Source organism: Falco biarmicus, chromosome 6 (assembly GCF_023638135.1).
Source record: "Falco biarmicus isolate bFalBia1 chromosome 6, bFalBia1.pri, whole genome shotgun sequence".
NCBI classification, from domain to species: Eukaryota; Metazoa; Chordata; class Aves; order Falconiformes; family Falconidae; genus Falco; species Falco biarmicus.
The window spans coordinates 55,095,720-55,116,881 of NC_079293.1; the positions used below are offsets into that span (position 1 = coordinate 55,095,720).

A 21,162-nucleotide genomic window follows, 5' to 3' on the forward strand; every position below is an offset into this window, starting at 1 on the left:
CCATAACCTCTCTGATAAACACAAGGGAGAAAACACACACACTCCTCACAAACTGTCTCACTTTCCAACTCCATTACAGAAATATTTTCTATACAGTTTACAACACTGCAGTCTCTGCTACGAAACATGTTCCTTTTGTAAGTTTTTTCAAACCACTCCTAATAAAATACTCTTTATTTTGAAAGCCTGGCTCAGCAATGATGGTTTAATTTTTTTTAGATAATTTTTATTCAGTTGGCACAAAACACTTGACCAAAGAACCTGAACTTGAGAAAAGAAATTAGCTCCTCTAAGTGTGTTTTTCTATAGAAGAGCTGTAGTCATGTTTCCTACATACTTCAGCAACGAAAAAATTTAAATCACTTAAATTTGCCTTCTTCCAAGCACTGACACATTTTTAACAGATACTCAGTTAATTTCAGTCTCAAATACTGGCAAAAATGTCTTCAGTTGTAAGATATCGGAGATGGGTTCCTTTATTTCCTGGTAGAAGTCAAGCCCAGTTAGCAGTTCCACATCCCGAACACGTGCAGAATGAGCATGAATTCTTTCTTCAACCCATTCAGAAGGTGTCTTATTTTCCTGGCAAAACAAACAAGCACAATGTTTAAACGCATGAAAGGCATTCTGTTGTTTGGTGGTGATATTAGACAATAACTAGTGTTTGAACTGGTTTGACAGACTAACAGCTTCCAATTGGTAAAACTTCTTTCAGGTTTTCCTACGCATCTTTTACAGACTTGCATTTAGGGATCTCATTTAAATAGAATCAAATGGATGTCCTCTCCTCCCCACCTTCAAAATATCAGAGAAGCAAAATGAAATGGCAAATGTACAGTTGAGTCATGTTTTAAACACTCACGTAAGGATAGTTTTAGTTACAATATCAATTAGCTGCAGTGCTCAGGCTAGCCAAACAACAGGCATCTGACAACCTGAACAAAGCCCTTACAGCAACTCAGTCTTGATTGTTGGACAGCAATAACAATTGCCAGATAGACAGGGAAAACAATGGAAATGTAAGCACTAATCAATCAAAAATGTTATTGGTCAATTTTTTTACTACAAAGTTTTTTTGCAAAAAGTAATTTGCATTTCTATTCACAGCCTCTCCTGACACAAATGGTTCATTAAATTTACATCACTGCAAGACACAATGAATATAGTGCAATGATAATTGTGATTTGTTGTTAAACTAACAGATAATTTCTAAAGTATAAAGACTAACTAATTCTAATTATTTATTTTGTATATTTAGTCAGCTCTCAACTACCAAAAAGATCACTGGGAAGTTACGGATTTTCCACACCACAAATGAGGAGACACCCAAGTTGTTTCTAAGCAGTGTAAGCTCACACCTGCCTGCAGTTATGAGTTCAAAGTTATAAATAAACTAAATAAACACAACTGTACTGCTTTGAAAGCCAGTTCAAGTCTGTGCAGCTATACCTCTGTGTGTGGACACTCTTTTAATACACACACTGAGCTAAATAACTTTGCATCCCAGACTTTATGGACTAGACATTCAGCTGGCTCAGCCATACGTATTACATTCAGCTAATTTGTTTTGTTTGCTACAAAACGCCAGCTTTATACTGTTAGTGGTAAGTATAGATTTTATTTAATTTTATTTAATTCAAGTATGAATTTCAACTGCAGAATCTTCCAAATGTCTAATTTTTGATAAATGTGGAAAAAAGGATTGAAGGAATTCTTCTAGCTATACTTCTAGCTATGCACCCTTCCATAAAGCTACCTCACCACCTTGTTGGCTGTGCTGCTGTTCTCACCTCTTCTCAGGTGACAGCATTTCCAAGCCCTCTTGTCAAAGCCTCCTTTCTTCTTCTTCCTTGCTTCCTATCAGCTCATTAGTTTACAGCTACCTGTCCTGGAGCTTCTTGGTCTCCTAGTCATACACTTAAGCTCTCAAGTCACTCTCAACTCATGGGGAATGAATTCATTAAACACATGGACTTCTAAAGATTGTCCAGATGACTGGATTACACTGGGAATTTGTTCAGAAAGTTCACTGACACACAGGAGCATAGAATTATACTTACAGCACAGCTTTCAGTGTTGTCAGGTCGATGAGGAATGATAAAAGACAAAGCATCCAAGGAGCCTAAACAGTTCAGTGGAGTAAAGGTCTTGTTCTTGCAGCTAGTCAGAACCACAAAGTAATGGGTTGGGACAGGGATTTCTGTATTGCCTACGTGCCTGCAAAACAAACGTTAATTAAGATGTATCTAGATACCAAGTATTAAAACTACTGATACCACTAGTAACTTACAGAACTTGCGCCAGCACAGATCTTTCACTACTATATGACTTTGATTTATTTTATAACTGAAATAAATTCTTGATGGGATATACAGCCTCATTATGTTTCACAAACAGCCAAACACACATGGATTAGTCCTTTTGCTACAAGCAGTCCCACTGAAACCAAGAGGATTACCTACACAGTCAACACACTATTTTACCAAAGCCAGAGATCTGTACATCCTGAAGAGGCAGAATAGACCACTATATTTGCCCCTCATTACGTTAAGAATTTCAATCACATGAAACTGAATTGGAGAAGAATGACAAGAAAATTAGCTTCTGTTTCCTTGCCAGCAAGAAATGCCAGAATGATTACTTGTGGCCATGTGGTATAGAAACCAATTCAGGATACCTGATTGAAAATATCTTTGCCTCCTTTTCCTGTCTATTCTGTAAACATGGTCACTTTTGTGTGTAAACTTGTGAGGAGCTTAATGCTCCCCAAATTTGCTGTACATCTTCAGTATCCAAAAACTACCATCACTGAAGTCATTATACTGCTTCGTATGACTGACTAACCACGTTGAACAAAACATGCTTATTCCAAACTGTAGACAACATTCTGTGGTCAACTGGCTATTACAGCACTCTGCTTGGAAGGAAGTTCTAGTCTCTCCTCCCTTCCACCCTCCTACTTCGCGGCAGAGCTGATTTTCCTATTCTCAAACCATTTTTGACAGATGTGGTATTAAGTCTAGCCTTGAATAAAACATCTCCAGTGACAGATTCAGCTATGCAGATTTCCCAGCACTTTTCTACTACATAAGTGTTCTTACTGCCACAAGGCATTTTCCCTATGTTTGGAACAATCTGTTTGTTCTTATTCTGTTTTTAACTCCTCCTGCCCTCATTCACTAACATAAATAATTGTTCTTTATATTTTATTTTTCTATTTTATAGATTTTTTTTTTTAATGTAAGTCTCCTCATACATCTGTTTCTACACACAGATGAATTTTTAAATGTATTTTGTTATGCTACCAGAGCTTGCTTAAATGTAGCTGGTGTAAGCCATAGCTATGCAAAGATACCACTCAGGAACATTACATTTTACTTTCCTGGTTATATGATTCAGTGAAGGCAAACACAGAAACCTGATCTTTGATAAAACACATTCATTTGAGACAACAGGGAGGAACAACAAACAGGTGAGTGAGCACAGCATGAAAGTGAGAAAATTATGCTTAAGCACATCTGCATATTTAGATGTCACATGTTCTCCCAGTATTTCTATTACAGAGGCCCAGAAATCTAGGCATACGTTTTGGGAAACAAATTACTGGTCTGTATCTGTGCATACAGATAGATACACATGCAACTGCAAAGCTTTTTCCTCTTTACTGGAACTTCCACTTCTGCAGTACTGTATCTGTTTGCAAGATTATTTGCTGTTGTATGAGCAACGGTGGATGCAGTATTATAAAGGGAATACTTCATTCTCCATGATACTGGTTTCTTATTCTTTTTGCATAGAAGTTTTTTTGTGTGGAAATGCAGTGGGAAATAATCTGGAGTTTGACTTCTGGCTTTTCCATGTACTTACTGCTTAATTTCACCAAGAGTATCAAAATGGCCATCATAATTGTAATCAAACACCGGTCCACTGATAACATTTACTCCATTCCTTTCTCTAGCATACACCTGAAGAAGCACATTATGGAAATAGTCCCATATGTCTGTCATTAAAAGAAAATATAAGCATATTTTACATAAATTTGAAGTTATTTCACCTCTAAAGAAAAAGAACGTATTTTCTTTTCTGCTATAGATGAATAATAAAAAGTTTCAAACTGAACCACCTGCAAAATTAGCTCTTTGTTACACAAAATTTGAATTTCATCAGAAGGGACATACTCACTCACCACTGAAGAGGCATGGTAAATGTTATTATAGCTCTGCAAGGCCCACTGCACTTCTGGAGAAAATGCATTCAATTTGAAGCTGAAACTACAATTATAGAACTGAGAGGTCATTCATTTCTGGCTTATCTGCTAGGACTTGCAACTGTGCCAATTAGTAGGAACTGAGATAATGGCTTTGTGAGAGGAATATTCACTACCTGAGAGTCAGTCTAAGTCTACAGAACTCTTGTCAAATGTCACTAGACAATTTGGCTTATTTCACAGATGATATTTGAGAAAATACAGTTTGTAGGATATAAGCTAGTGAGACTATTCAGATATTTACAGCCATTATGGAAAAAAAACCCTCCAAAAAACAGGTGGGTTTTGGGGATTGAGGGCATCTCCGTCTTGCTTATGATCTAGAGTAACTTTTTGTAAGTTTAATTGTCTTGTAGAGTTTTCCTTGAAAAAATGGATTTTTCATAATGTCTGATATACTTGGATGATTAAAGCCACTTAGCCTTTTTTGGATCTCTGTTTTTATACAACATGAGTGAATGAATTAATGAGATCTGAATGCATTAGAAAGGTAATTACACCAGTGCTTTTCCTCCAGCTTTTTCTTTACGCATTGCCTCTTTCTTATCAGTGATTATAAACGAATGTGTGTCAGGCTGGATGAAAAGAGTTAAGGTAAGCTGTCCTGGGTTCAGCTGTGACAGAGTTAATTTTCTTTAGTAGCTGGTGCAGTGCTGTGTTTTGGATTTGGTGAGAGAACAATGTTGATAGCACACTGATGGTTTTAATTGTTGCTGGGTAATATTTATACTAAGTCAAGGACTTTTCAGTTTCTCAGGCCCTGCCAGCGAGAGGGCTGGAGGGGCACAAGAAATTGGGAGGGGACACAGCCAGGACAGATGACCTGAACTAGCCAAAGAGGTATTCCATACTATATGATGTCATGCTGAGTATATAAACTGGGGGAAGAAGAAGGAAGGGGGGACATCTGGCATTATGGCATTTGTCTTCCTGAGTAACTGTTACGCATGCTGGAGCCTGGCTTTCCTGGGGATGGCCGAACACATGCCTGCTGATGGAAAGTAGTGAATTAATTTCTTGCTTTGCTTTGCTTGCATGAGTGGGTTTTGCTTTACCTATTAAATTGTTCTTATCTCAACCCTCAAGTTTTACATTCCTCTCCAATTCTCCTCCCCGTTCCTCTGGGTGAAGGGGAATGAGTGAGTGGCTGTGTGGGGCTTGGTTGCTGGCCAGGGTTAAACCATGGCAGTAGCTTAATAGAAACACCTGCCTGAAATTAATATTCCAAGATTAATATTTTCTAGTTTGAGTTCTTGTTTGATGAAACAGCCACTGTATCAGAGCATTGTTTACAAACTTCCTTTTGTCTTCTCTTGAGACCTTGCAAGAGGAAAGAAAAAATGTATTTTCATTCACTTTAAGCATTTCCCCAAGGGGATATTTTCATGAGAGGTTCATAGCTAGCTTTTAATGTTAGGTCAGCACACAGGAGATGAAGAGAAAATTCAAATGTGAACAGGTACACCTAAGCAGAGGTCAGACAGGACTATACAAAAAAATTTAATTAACTTACATAAATGCATTTTGAAATTTCAGACATCTACTTTTAAAAAGTTTTAAATATATTTACATAAGATCCGGATATACTGCAGGCCATGCATTAATGTTTCTAAGTCTTTGTCATAACTTTATCAAATCCAGAAATATAATTACAGAAAATTAATCAAAACTTTGCAACCTACCTCTGAAAGCTCCATACATGGGAACAATATTGCTGGTGAGTAAGGCATCATACTGTTCAAGAGCAGATGAATTGTAGTCTGTATAAAAGAACAAAGTGTAAATTAATGAAATACTATACAAAGACAAATTTGATTCATGTCACTATACATTGCAGGTACATGTAATTCAATTACATTTTACATTTGAGCTTGAGTGTATGTTCCCACTGCAAACATATCTCCACATTTGTTTGTAGAATCTCTTCAATAAAGTAATTATCAAAATTGACAATAGGAAATGAATATTCATACAGAGAAAGAGCCACTCAGTCCAACCCTTTACATCTTTCCAACTAGTTTTCATCTCAGTCAAGTTATTCCATTTTTTAACAAAAAACTTGAATGTTCTAAACTGAAAATATTTAGATACAAGTTGCCCTGCTTTTGGTCAGTCTACAAACACTGGAAAGCTTTTTCTGCCCAACACGCTGATCCAAAGAAGTTTGTTTTGGTGTTTGGGTATATGCTTAAACATAAACCCACATCCAGCTGATTAAGACTTTCTAAGCTCTAGCTATAAAAAGAACCATGCTCACTGGGAGGATAGAGGAAACTGCGGGTGAAGGTCAGCCCTGCTGGGTAGTCGGAACAATTTTGGCTCTGAGCAACAGGGATTCTAACATCAGCCCGCAGACAGTCTGAAACAGTGGGAGGAAGAGATGTGTTTTCCTGTGAAAAGGGAAAAAAAATATATTACACCCACGGCTGTGGCTAACCCAATGCTTTGTACGGTTATAACTTTCTAGAACAGACTTCATTGAATCTTCTATTTTCATAGTGAATCAGGTCAATGCAAGTAATAGACACTGATGTTTTCTGCCTAGTGTTTTTCCTCTACTTCTGTTTTTAGGTAATTCAGGGAAATCCTTATGCAGCATGTAAAATTGTAGTAGCAAAATAAGGTTATACCTTAGGCAAAAACAGGTGACAAGTTTGGCTCATTCACCAATTTTACATATTTCTGGAAACACAAACTTGATGTCACATCCTCCTGAAAAGCAGCTAGCCTATAAAGATGACACTATCACCTCATCTTAGCATCTGAGGATGCTGTCTCCATAATAAGAGTGTGTGCTGCTAAAGAGTGAAGGTTAAACAAATTCATAATAAATTCAGTACATTTTACTGGTCAGCTTCACTAACTTCAATGAAACATGTTAACATGCACACTAGCTAAAATCAAGTCAAAAGTGATTCTAATTCATATAATTTTTTCTATAACCTTTACTTTTTTCTCTATAACATTTTCTGTAACCTTTACCATAATTTTACGATAACGTTAACTGAAACATCAGAATATGCTTTTCCATGTTTAACTGCATTTTCCTTTTCATACTTATTTACATGTAATTTATTTTCATTTTGGTAAGAACGGAATGTATTTATTTGCTTTATACCTTTATAAATGATAGTTAAACATTGATTTTTGGTACATTGTTTATTTTGATTGGTTAAAATTGAGCAGAAATAAAGAACTGGAACTTTCTTCTCATGCATCTTTATACCCCTTGATTTAATTTCTTTACTTACTTTTATAAAAATTCTTGTAGATGCCCATATTATGGTCAGGTTGTATATTAATGGAAAATATATATACACCACATAGAATGAAATATAAAAGACAAAAGACTGCCTTTGCCACCTAAGCAGATAAGCTGTCATTGTCAGCCACATGTAAATCCCAATACAAAACTGACATCCAATTCATTTGAGCAATTTGTCCTTTCTAGTGTCCAAATCAATAAGGCAAGATTAATGGATCAGGGTCACTGAAGAAACCAATATTTTAAACTTAGTAATTGAGCTGTGATATTCAACAATGAATGGCTTCAACTTCTTTATGGTCTCTGAAGGGAAACCTGAATCAAAGTAACAAAGGTCTGAGTAAATATGCCAAGAATTGTCCTGAAGAAAGCTTCATTATTCTCAGTAAATACCACAGTCACACTTAATGTTATCCAAATACAGCAGGGAATCTATTTTTGGCTTATATAATGAATCTGGGTTATTAATAGCATTCACATTTTCTTCAATATGAAGTGATGAGGACAACATTCAACTGTCTTATTACATCACGTTTCCTGAAACTAAGTACATGATCTATGAGCTCTAATCCAACTGTCAAGGCCAGAGGGGACAGTGTTTTAGAGCTGGCTGTCCATCACATATGTAATATATCATATAACCTGTATTTTCACAAACACTCCCATATGTTTAGGAAATGAAGGCTGCTCACGGCTATTTCCATTGGACATTACAGGAAAAAATTCTCCAAGTGAAGAAATAAGAATTCATAATGAACCTACGAACTCTCAAAATAATGAAAAAGCAACAACTCAAGACTATTTCAGCTTGTTTTTTCAAGGATCTACAAGTCAGAAAGTAAACAATATCAAAAGCTGTTGAGAGATGAGAATGGCTGTCGGTGTCATCTTGCAATACAATGAGATCAACAGTTAATGCAACCCCAGATCGAAAGACATATTGCTAATGCTCTGTGAACACTCGCTGCTACAACCTCTCTTTGTTTCTTTTCCTCAAAATAGAGGGATAAGATATTTTTGATCATTTGTCAACAAGAATAGAATGATTCTCAAAGAAGGTGTTGAAAGTGCTCATTTATTAAGAAATAAGATCCTGACAGTGATAACAACTGCCTCAAAACATCAGTCAGAAAAAAAACATTCCTCACCAATTCAACAGTTTTAGCCCTTTGTCTCCTTGTCTTTCAGGTCAAAGAACCATTATGTCTTTTGAAAGAAACAGTTACAACTAAAAAATGGCTTTGCCTATCACATCATGGGTGACCTTTTCTGATGCAAGTTATTGTCTTTTGATGAGCTAGTAATTAATGTCAAGAAGCATGAACTATCTGCATTACAGACTTTCAGCACCTGCCGTGGTCTGTCATGTCAACTTCAGCCACCTCCAGGAATCTTTTTTCAGTAGTCAAGAAGAAAAAATACTAAACCGCAAAAAACAAAACTCCCATAATCTCCAGTGCACTGAGCTTTAGTTCCAAAAATCCCAATGTTTTATACAAGTCTCATTGCTGTTTTCATCCCATTGCAGGATAGATTGGATTGTTACACATTTTAATATATTTTTACAGTAAACTTTAGTGATTCTACACAGCAAAACTGTTTAAATTCTACAAGTGTCTGCAGGCAGGTGGAGGGACTATCTTTTTGCAAGATAATCTGCCTTCCTCCCTGGCAGACGAATATAGAACCTCAAGAAAATAAATGTCCTTCAATCTTAAATTTTTCTTTGACTGAGAATACTAAGTAACCAAAACTCTATCTGACATCATTTATTTAAGAACTGTAACTATATACTATTCATAATAACCCTGATTCTGATATCACATGCAGATACAATAAGTCTGTGTGGGCTTGAATGGCCAGCCCAGTTTCAGAACTTTGAAATCACACAAAACCAGCAGAACTCCAGCCTGCATGATCGATTTTATTGTTTAAGCCTTTCTTTATAGCTACCTAATGACCATAAATGCCCCACCTCACAACTTGTGTAAATCACTGCACCGACTTTATTCACATCATAAATACCTAGGATGCAATAAAAATTCTGTAGAAATTGCAATTTTCTGTCATTCCCAAGTATTTTAGCCAGCTCTATCCCTCCGTACTTCCACTGCTGTTATAATTTATAAAGCTTTTTTCTCCTGATTAGTACATGCTGTAATAAAAAATCATTATGTCAGCTTACTCTATAAGGTCAGCTGACTCTATGAGGTGTCAGTGAGTGAGCTCTGACACTGACGGCCTTTCACCATTGTGACTGTGAGAGTATTACAGAGGAAATTTATTCTTTCCTATCCTTTCTATAGAAAACATACATCATTGTGTTAGAGTCTGCTGTGAAATATACGCTCTAATACTTTAGTTTCAATCATTTGCTGCTTCCCACAATGTTGCATAAACCACTATAAGAAACTCCCACAAATACGTATTTCTGTTGATTTAGATGTTATATCGGGCAAGAACTTTCTTTATACACTTCTTTTCCAATTAAGAATTTGGTTTCCAACAAAGGAAAATGTCTGAAAAGTTACTTGCTTTTATTGAGATTTTTTCTGCTGGTGCTGAAATATTAGAAAGGCTCCAACTCTAGCGAGACTTTTTAATCCTTTTAAAGCAAAATCAGAAAAAAATCTGCCTACAATTACCTGGTTTTCATTATGGTAATTCACTTTCATAGTAAGCTATAAGAACAGATCTTCAAACATGACGAAGTAAAACAAATCTTTGTTGACATGGACATTTGTTTCACATGACTAGGAGCCTTCTTAGGGCTGGATTCATGATCTTTCACTCAGATTGTGAAAAATCAGTAGAAAGGATGGAATAAAACTTTCTGAAATATTGACATTCTAGCAGCATATATGTGATTAAAATAATTTCCCCATATTTATAGTAATAAAATAAGAAATTATGTAGACATCAATAACAGTTCCTTTCAGACAGAAAAATCAATGTAAAAGTTATTTCCTCAGGGCGACTTAGAAAAAAGGTCAAAATTATAGGAGGAAACAAACCCATGAATGTCCACTAGTTTACTGACCCTGAAAATTCTGTGTGTTTCAGAGCCACATACTTGTGCACTCTCAGAGGTTCATTCAGCTATAATTATATTTTTCAGAAATTATATAGCATGATAGGGAGCAAATAAACAGAACACAGAGAAATATGCATTAGTACAAACTGTCTTGGAGAGCTGTACAAAGGTTTGTTAAGTGCAGAAAGATCATGATATACATATAAAAGCTTAAAAGTTGCTGATTTTGGAAATCACAGCCTGCTTTTCCTCAGGAATGACAGACAAGTTGGAGTCCTGCCCTGACAGCTTATCCCATTTACAGAACTTAATGGAACTATTACAGGCTTAATGGAACCAGCTCACCAGCAAGTAGCTCTATTCTTCTATATTGTTTGTGTCGGTAACAGGTGGCCATTCCTATTTTTTAAACAATATATTAAGGTAGTTGAAATTAAAAACATATCAAAGACATTTTTTCTTTTTCAGATATAAGGGCCTTAGTCACATGATATCAATCAGTCCTTAACCAGAATTCCTGATGAATGAACCACATTTTCAATTCATTATATTACATACTTAAGAATAGTATGGGTATTTGATAACCTACAGGCTTATTCACAGTGTATGCAGTCCACAGTGGCATCCAGATATCATAGCTGTATCCGCTCACATACTGATGATGAGAAAGGAGGCAGTAGATATTGTTCTCCTGAAGAACTTTGGGTCTCCCATATGGCAAATGATATGAGTTTGCCTTCTGTACTAGAATTTAAACAATAATTATTAATTCATTCCTCTATAACATCCTGGGTGGCACAAAGGTTTAAGGGAGTAGAGAAAAAATGTAAATTAAAACGTTAACAAATACAAATAAACCCTACAGTAAACACAGGTGTATGTTTCTTTAAGATTTTAGTTTGAGTGAAATAAAAAAATGTAGAAAATAGTTTTTATGTTGTTTAACGTAAAAAAGTCAATGTAAGTATCAGACTTGCAAATTCTTGGTTTTATGCAATTTAATACCCATATAAATCTTTTTAACTTATCGTGCCAGTAAAGTGAAATTTACATCTTATTTGGCTAGGAAGCATTATAACACTTGCTAAGATTTCCAGAAAGCCCATAAAAAAGCACACAAAGCAAAGTTATGGTTACAAGGTGGGGAACAAGTGTTATTCTATATAGCCTGTAAGTGCTCAGGCTTTTTCCAAAGACCACTGAAACCTGTATGTTTTTTTCTGAGATTTTAATGGGAATCAGATCCAATTCCTATGCATAAATGTTGCTATAACAGTATCAGTTAGCAATTTTTAAAGAAATGCAAAGAAAAAAGAAAAAAAGTTATGCTTCTGACTTGGTTTTCCTACTTCACTTTAAATTGTAATTAACATTGCAAAAAATCCCACTGAAACCAATACTGTAAAATCTAAACTGGGCATAGATTTTAAAATATTGCTGTTCATTTAATTCCTTGCTACTTACTTTCTTCTGTGGTCAGATTTAACCTCTCGTTTAGTACTGACTCATCTACTATCTGTAAAACATGACAATCATTCAGAATGAAATCATAGTTTAGAAAACCAAAGAAAAGACAATACAGTTGACAAAGACGATTAAAAAAACCCAGAAGCCCCTACTTACACCCAGGCATGTGCATCCCAGGTCATGTACGGGAATCAGATGGGAAACTGGACATGAAGAAGGAGATGAGTTTTCTTTTGCATGTGAAGGAATGTAAAAAGGTTTTTTTAAGAGGTGATTCAAGCTGCCATGTGTTCCATTGTTTGGTGCTGGTGTTATATGAAGCAAATCTGTTTAAACATTTGAAATTTAAAACATATTTTAAGACTAAAATGGCATTTTTAAAAGTCATTATCTTTGCAATTCTATGCATTCATTCTAACTATAGAAGAAATAGCTTATTCCATTATCTAAACCATTATGGTAACTGCTACCATCAACTTGCAATTTTCTAGGTATGAAAGTTCATTGCTATCTTCCACTGCATCAAGATTTGGTAATTATGTATTTGAATATCAACAGTATTTTTTTTTTATACAAAGCCATAATATTCATAAGGTTAGATGATTTAATGCAGAGTACAAATGTGACTACAAATGCATCACATTGTGAAGCGTATTAGCCTGTTGCATTTTTGTGCAATGCCTTAATCCATATTTTCTGAGGCGCATGCTTCCTACATGCTCACTGCTGGGACTGCAATGGTCCATCTTAAGTTATGAACAAGAATGATAACTCTCTACGAGATTCTTATCCCACAGGTATCATTTCAACAGCAAGCCCATGGGGCAGGAGCACTTTTCTCTGTTTCTTTAGTGGAATACTTTTGCAATCAGAAACAACCTTCAAATCAGAATAATATTTGGCAGTTAAACTTTTAGCACTGTACAGAAGACAAAAGCACAGAGCTTCAGTGTTCTGTGTGAAAAACCTAGCTTCTGAATGAATTCACTCAATTTTTTGTTACCCTTCTTTTAGCTCACTGGTATTTGAAAACACCATTGGTTTAATATCTAAAGTACTGGATTGTTTCTACTCACCACACATAAGGTTGTAAACCTCAATGTTTTCAAAAGCATCCACTTCTGTTTTCTCTTTAAAGCTTGGGCCATGTGCTAAGAATATAGCCTAGATTGTAATAAAACAAAAGTTGTTATCTAAAGGAATCAAAAAAAAAAAAATTCAGTTGCACTTTACAGAAACAGGGACCCTGGTACAAAAAAGTATTTTCACAGTCATAAAAGCTAAAATACAGGATTGTTCTGGTAAAGAAGGAAAATTTTGCCATTGCATATAATTTGAAGAAAAATGCAAAACAAAGTCATTTCTCAGGATACTTTGAACTATTGGAATGAATCAGGGAGGGGATATGTTCTTTAATACTTTGATGCCTACTTACAAAAATTGTTTGTTATGTTTCAAATTCACACATTTTTATGTTTTCATTGCAACAGCTAGTAGCAATGCCATTTCAAGAAGTGAAGAGTTATGACACAGGCACATCCTATCTAAAGGCTAATATTGAGACAGAAATATAAGCAATGGTGGTGGTGGGTGGAGTTTGTTTTAATACATGTTGCATTTTCAAAAGTCTTTGGGTCGCTGAAAAGCCTATAGCCATGGCTAAAGCAAGGAGCAGGGAACTGCAGAGACCCATCCCAAGCTCAGCAGAGACCTGCATCAGTACCATCAATGGTACAATGTAGTGCTGGGCAGGCCTTGCTGGGGTCTGCAAGCACTGTGGCAGAACACTGATAGCTACTTACAGTCCTACATTATTTCTACTACTTTATAAGCCTCCTGAGCTGCTGTAAGACACAGGAAACACAACAAAGCATGACAATGATCTGTTCTAAAAGAATATTCTTATATTCTCATAATAGAAAAGGAATTTTTAATTTATTTTAAAAGGACAACATTAAGATATTTTGCTCCTTTATAAAGAAAAAAAAATCTTCCTCAGTCATTGTGCCACCAGCATAAAGTTATTTATGATTAAGGTTTCTATGGTAACCAAAATTTACCTTTTCTTTGCATACAAATATTCAGCACCATTCTAATCAGTATATTGACATATGGTTTTAATATACTTGTGAAGATCTAGAAGAATCTGATTCTCAGGCACAGAATAGGGGACTAGTAGTGGCATGCTTGACCTTACTTACAGGTTCACATCACATAAAGTATACGAAAAACCAAACGCTCAAGACCTCATAATACTCTCATTGTAACCAGAAGTGAAAATGAGATGAAACTGCAATACAGGCTATACTAACATTCAGGTTATACTAATGACTTCTTTTCTCTGATGAAAAGAATAAGTCTTGTAAGAGAAGCAGAGACAGTGAGATTGAGTTTATTTGAGCACACAGGCTTTCAGGTGCAAAACTGAACTCCCAGATCCTACGGAGATTTTTCATTCATTGCTTCAGTAGAAGAATGAAAGAATGAAATAATTCAGCGTCTCATAGCTAAACATACTATCCTGTTTACTGTGGTCTATGTGGCTCCATGGAGCTAAAGTGAGTCCAAACAAGTTTTACTACAGGATCTCAAGGAAGCAGGCCTCATACACATCAATGAAAGGAAATATGAATATGTGGCCCCAGTATTTGTCCACAGTTTATGTCTGGGTGACACAGAAGAAATATTACACTGCAATAAGTATCATCTATTCTATTCTGGTGGTTTACCTAGCACATCATGATTCTCTATATAAGAAGGTGCAAGACTTGAATCAAAATCATCTTACCTCCATACTTTTAAATTCATTGTTATAGCCGTGGTTACCCCTATCACAAAATGTGTAACTTCCATCCCTAAGGAAAAACCATGAAATAGTGTAAATAAAAATGGCACAAATAGAACCAGTTCATAATAGTCATCCTGACCCACTGGACTTGGGATCATGTCTTAAGAACTGACTCTGGCATTATACTGTAGTACTTTTTGCTCATCCAGTGTTCACATATATGAAGACCTCTTCTCCTGTAACAGATACCTATGGACAGAAATAAATAGTTCTAGGTAGCTACTGAGTGTACAGTGAATCAATGTTTAAAAAATAAATTGAAAAAATCATGATTTTTGAACTGAAGCTTTCACCTAGCTAGAATTTGCAGAATATGTGTAATCTGTTTAGGAAGATTTCCTCAGTTATGTTCTGTGGCATCTGCTTTTTAACAGAAAACTTCTAATGGGAGACCTCCGCTGTTAGCCTCTGTGGAACAATACAAATAAGACTGCAAGTGATTTTGCATTACAAGACAGTGCATTTTCATCACGGGTTCTAAAGGGTGAAGGAGAGATGTGGATGTGTGTGTTATAGAACTAAAAACATGCCAGAATAGTCTGATTTATAATGACTAACACTTGTTTTAATTTACCCATTGCTGAGATACATGGAAAGACAAAGAGATAGTCATCCCATACTGATCCAATGCACAGCTGTCAAGCACATGTATCCTGTTTTCAGAGGCACAAGAACATCTAAGCACAATTTTTAAAAGCGTGAGTATGAGATTTTTCAGTGGGCATCTATTTTTATATGTCCAGGACAATTATTTGGTTGCATCAAAACAATCAAGTCATATACTGATCAGGCATTTTCTATTATTTGAATAGTCTTGAAATTCCAAGTCAGCCCATGCTCCTCCTACTGTAATGCTGTAGCTCAGTATATACAGTATTGCTACTAACACCACAGGCTTCGCATTGAGTTTTCAAAGCCTCAGAGGACTAAGACTTCTCTGAACTCCTCTTGACCTGCTATTTTTTTATTGGTTAGCTCTTACAGCAATTTTTTTTAATGACAAGGTGGTTATGTCTAACTTGTTATCAGCTTATCTTTGCACAGCAAAGACATCGTTGTTGCACAGGCAGCAGTAACGACTAGTTATTCTGTGAGACCCCAAGGCTAAAAACAGCTCACTGATGATCAATTAAGGAAATACAGATCTGGAACTGAGCAAAGCCAGACTTAGAGGTAAAAAAGAGAATAAAGAACAAATATCTAACACGTGCAGAATGCATCATATCTAGTGAACTGAGGTGTAATGCTAACTTGCAGGCCAGTGAAGAATAAGCAAGTTGTAGTGTTAGCATACATATAGGAAGGACTCCATTCAGATCACAGAGCAAGGAAGAAGAAACATCATAATATTCTCCCGATGAAGGACTCATAATGATGATTACTGCCATATCCACACATTCACCACATTGAAGCCATCAACCTTAGGACCCAGAAGTGGTGGAAGAGTGACTGTAACACCAGGAAAAGGGCGAGATACTGGGAAGGCTTTGTATAACAATTTTAATTGCAATATTTTTGAGACTTTTTGTGTGTAGTATTCATTTATTTTCTTTTTTCTTCCTTTTTTTTTTCCTGTAAAACTTTGATCTGGAGTGATGATTATTCTTTTATTAGACTTAAGATTTGAATCACACTAATAATGCATTCTTTTTACATATAATAAGATTTTAAACATAAGAACATGGAAATGTAACAAGTCTAAAACAAAATATGAAATGAGGCATCTGAAGGAAATTAAAAGGATGAGAATGGGATGAAAAAGATAAGGTAACAGTCACATAAATTAAGTTACCTCACAGCCAGCCACTGTCGATCCACCAAAAGATGAACTTTATCAATACGAATATTGTTAGCATAGTGGAATCGTTTTGGCAAGTCAGGCGTCAGATAAGGCTTGAAGTGCTGAGGGGATCTTTTGCACTGTGCAAAAGGAAAGAGCTCAGTCATGAGCTTTGCTCAGCATAAAAATAAACCCACCATTCAACATTATCACAAGCATCTTAGTGACAGGAATATAAGCAGAAAGCATATTATTCACAGATAGCTTCTTGGATAACCTGCAGATCTCATTTTTGGCCCAAGAAGCAATGGAGGAAAAAAGCAGCTTTTTTTGGAACAGTTTGAAAATATACTGCTATAACATGTATAGCAAGTTCACAAATACTGTGGTAAAATACTCCTAAGGGTGAAAGATATTTAGTAGTAGCATTTAGTCTGTATGTCCATACTAAGGTCACTGGCATCTAGTATATAAGATTACACTTTACAAGAGAAATTTCCTGAGCAGCTTATTTCTGTCACCTTCTATACTTTACCATTCACAAAATAACAAAGAAAACAAAGTACACGTAACATAGCACAGTCTAGGGTTTTCGTTTCAAGGCTGAACATGTACTCTTATGCCATGTAAATGTCCAGTGCTCAGCTGTTAGCTAAAAGCCTTAGATTTCACATCCACATTTAATGTGTTATTGTAACTATTGTGTTAGCAGGCATGCCATGAATGAGTTTGGCATTGAGAGCCTAATGACAACCATATGAGATACTGCAAAGATTAACTACATGTGGCCATCAGTAGCCATTCCAGCTGGCTGCAAGCATCATGGCAATGTTTCAGAAGTGTTGCTCCTGATCAGGAATCCAGCACTGGGACAACACAGAACATCTAAAATGCTGAGGGAAGAGCTGCTATGAAGCTGGGTAAACCACCCCCCCAAAAAAAAAGTTTTACCACACCAACTGTCCAAACTATAGCATACTTGGAGTCTGATCTGACATTTTCACCTCTAAGTACTAGAATTGTATATTCTATACAGAATGACATTAATGTGAAATGAGAGTAAATGTGCCTGAACAGTCACCAAAGAAGCACAGTGGAATCCAGGAACATGAAAAATAAGGATTCAATGGGCTTGCTAGCTCAGGAGAGGTCATTCTACAAAGGATAATCTAATTAAAAGGAAAATTAAGGAAATCAACGTACATTATGACTTTATGTCCATTGATTAGCAATTAATATACAATATACAACTCCCTTCTCTGCCCAAAACTCTTGTTCTAAGAACATGAAAGGGACAAAATACACTATTTATGAACAGAAAGGGGAAGCGGAAGTATCCTGATACTAGGCTATTCCTGTAAGACACAGATGTTACTGTTACATCTCTGTAACTATTAGCAGTTGCAGTTTCAACTAGAGTTGAGAACATGCAAATTGTGCTGTTCCCCTCACATACACTCTTGAATATGACAGGCTCCACATCACACGATGGCGTAGGGGATGTAACACTGAAAAAGCTCCTTCTGCTATTCCCAACCACGGATATACTACTCTCACCTCTGCTTTGGATGCTGGGGAATAAGGGACGTGTTCTTAGGTATTCATAATCAAGAAAAAAAAAAAAAAAAGTAAAAAATCACTGCCTTTTGGACTTCAGTGGCAGGCAAAAGCTACCTGCAATATTGCACAACTGAGCTGTTCAACAGTTTAAAGGAAGACCTCTAGTGGTGGTTTATCAGAAATATACGCAGCTGAAAGCTCAGAATTTTTCCAAGCTGATAGAATTTATTCTAAAACTATCAGAACATCTGTCCACTGCTTGAACTAGGACTAGTCACAGAATAGAAAAAAAACTGGCAATGAAGGAAAGAAGGGAAAACTATGACAATACACAGAGAGCAAGCAGTTTAAATGTTTAACTCACTGTAAATCATAAATGCAAATAAATAAAAAAAAGACAGCTTTCCTACAAGCATTTTAGTTTGCCCACCACATTCATCCTACAAGTAATAATGTATATCTTGAACACTAAAAAAGAAAAAAAAAAAAGAAAAAAAGAGCCAGCGAATTATCTATCTAAAAAAGTATAAGAAAAAAATGCATTATCACCTTTCCTTAATAGAAATAGGCTTGGTCTTCCATGTTTTGCCCTCTGTTCTGTACTCTCTTGTTTGCACCCTTCAGAGCTCAGATGTCACGGAGTGTACCCACAAGGAGCAATGGTCTACACGGGAGACACCAACAAGCTTGCACCTGCCCTGAAGTCTACATCCATACAGCATGGCAGAGATCCAAGCAGAACTACTGGTATGAGGCCCAGTGGTAGTACAGCATACCTGAAAGTTCTGTGGTTACCTAAGTGAAATGTCATAAAAGATCCTCAAATAGCCATACTGCCTCATGCCAAAGGTTAATCTTGCCTAGTACTCTGTTTCCATTCAGATCTCCAGAATTTCTAGAATCAGATACTTAAAGTTTGTAAGAACAACTGAAGTATTGAATGAACCTTCTTTCTTGTACCTGCTCAGTTTTCTCTAGGCTTCTTAAGTCAGAGGTTGCTTGTGGATCACATTTAATAGCCCTTACAGGCCTGTCCCCCATTAATTTGTCTAAAATACTTCCTTCCTATTTATATTTCTAGCCTCTACAACACCCTGCGGCAATGTGCTCTACAGTGTCATTATCTGTTTTGTGGTAAAGTTGCTTTAACGTAGTGTGGGTGCAACACTTGTGGTCCAGAGCTAACAGATACCTATTACCTAAAGCATCTCTGTGTTGTATTCTGTTCTATAATAAAGATACACTCTTCTTTCTCCACGTGAAGTCAGCCACTTTTTTCAAAGTGAAGTACAGAAGACTCTTTTTCTCTGAACAGAGATTCCCCATGGCAAACTTTTGTGCACCATCTTTGAATAACTTCCAGAACTGCTTGCAATTGTACACTGGAATCAAGACACTATTTAAACTGGCACTGTAGCCTCAGTTTTTCACAAATTGTGCTTTCTGATCAGATTCATATTAAGAGGAACTACATGGAAAAACTATGAAAATATTACTCACTGTGAGGTTTTTAACAGTTCCTTCCGAGTCAACTGTTAAAAAGAAAAGAGAAATTTACATACATTTAAACAGCAGAAGGTCCAAAGGCTCATGAGAAAAATTTCAACATGTTTTTTGTCTGTAAAATTGAATTTCTTTATTATCCTGTGAAGATTATGGTAACCATAACCTTCCAGGGGTAGGAATGGTATGTTTCCAAGGGTAACTGTCTGTCAGTGTGATACCCTGTGGAAATACCTAGTACTTTGGGTACATCAAGACAGACTGTAGAAAGCTGTCATGGTACTGACTGCCTACACCTAAAGCTGACACATGATCAGAACCAAATTTTCTTCTCCCACCTAACCTCTGTTGGAAGTATAAGCTTTTTTACATTAAACTGGACCTGGAGCACTTGTCCTGTATTCCACTTCCAGTGGCAGTCACAGAGACAAATCCAGTCTGTCTTAGTACTTTCACCTTCTACATTTTCAAAGAGTGACTTTAACCTTTTGACATTAGCTTTTTAAAAAACAAATCTGAGCACTTTACAGAAGGAAAAATCCTTCAGAAAAAGTAAGACTGTTAGAAGAAATGAGGCAACAATTATATTAAGACATATACAAAATATCATTATTCTTTCCACTGCTTATTACTCTGCTCCTGTCTGACTTAGACTGTCTTCTATGTAAAACAAGGAAAGTCTGCTTTATGCTTTATAAATATTGTGCCTACAAATATAAATACAATTAGAAAAGCTAAGTAAAACATACAATGGGATCCTATCTCTTATTTGAGATTTGCAGAAATTATACCTTTTAGAATACTCTATGAATTATATATATGCTCACTAAACAGAGAGCTTCCATGCTTTACCTCTTTCCATTTACTTCCTTGATACAGGAAGTTTGGGGATGTTTTGGTTTTGGTTTTTTTTTTTTCTCAGTCTGGTACCACAGTATCTGTTCTGAGTCAGAGTCAGCTCACATGGTTTCAATTTTCTGTTCTTTTGAGATACCAGCCAAAGGGCTCAACTAACTCTTGGATTCCACTGTGCTAAGATTCAGATTTTGTAACTTTGTACAGAGTTAGAAATAGTCATTGCTTCAAAAAGACTGATTCTGTCAATGTTGCACAAGGAATTTATGAAGAGCAATGCACTTACAAAAGACCTGAAGTTCCAGTTCAAAACAATAAAACTAGCTTTACTTACGTCCTAAGCTCCTTAAGTAAAACTTTCCACATGCCAAGAAAATGTCAGCATCTGCAACAAGTTTTTCTAATCTTCAATGTCATCTAAAGAGGTCATTCTTGCAAAAAAACTCCCAGCTTCCATGGATGTTTAAGCCAGGTTAAGGGAAATGGAAAGCTGTTCACTCTGTTGATTATTACTGATTATCCATTTTCCCTATTTATTTATTTCCTGTTATACTGAGTTTGCAATCCCAGAATTGGTCCACAC

At 36.1% G+C, this 21,162-nt stretch overlaps 1 protein-coding gene across 3 annotated transcripts in view; it reads right to left on the reverse strand.

Moving 5' to 3' along the window:
- Positions 1-204: 204 nt before the first annotated feature.
- Positions 205-21,162, reverse strand: part of ENPP3 (ectonucleotide pyrophosphatase/phosphodiesterase 3) — a 42,797-nt gene continuing 21,839 nt past the window's right edge. For 2 of the 3 annotated variants that reach the window (XM_056343136.1, XM_056343135.1), the window contains 12 exons: positions 19,722-19,753; positions 16,674-16,801; positions 14,822-14,888; positions 13,110-13,197; positions 12,186-12,359; positions 12,031-12,078; positions 11,156-11,310; positions 6,525-6,657; positions 5,950-6,027; positions 3,868-4,000; positions 2,061-2,217; positions 205-582 (listed from right to left, as the gene is read on the reverse strand). In XM_056343136.1, the coding sequence (XP_056199111.1) occupies positions 409-582; positions 2,061-2,217; positions 3,868-4,000; positions 5,950-6,027; positions 6,525-6,657; positions 11,156-11,310; positions 12,031-12,078; positions 12,186-12,359; positions 13,110-13,197; positions 14,822-14,888; positions 16,674-16,801; positions 19,722-19,753 (1,367 nt within the window). In that variant the 3' untranslated portion in view covers positions 205-408. Of the gene's footprint in view, positions 583-2,060; positions 2,218-3,867; positions 4,001-5,949; positions 6,028-6,524; positions 6,658-11,155; positions 11,311-12,030; positions 12,079-12,185; positions 12,360-13,109; positions 13,198-14,821; positions 14,889-16,673; positions 16,802-19,721; positions 19,754-21,162 lie in introns of those variants that run through there. The other variant, XM_056343137.1, reaches the window with a different exon arrangement.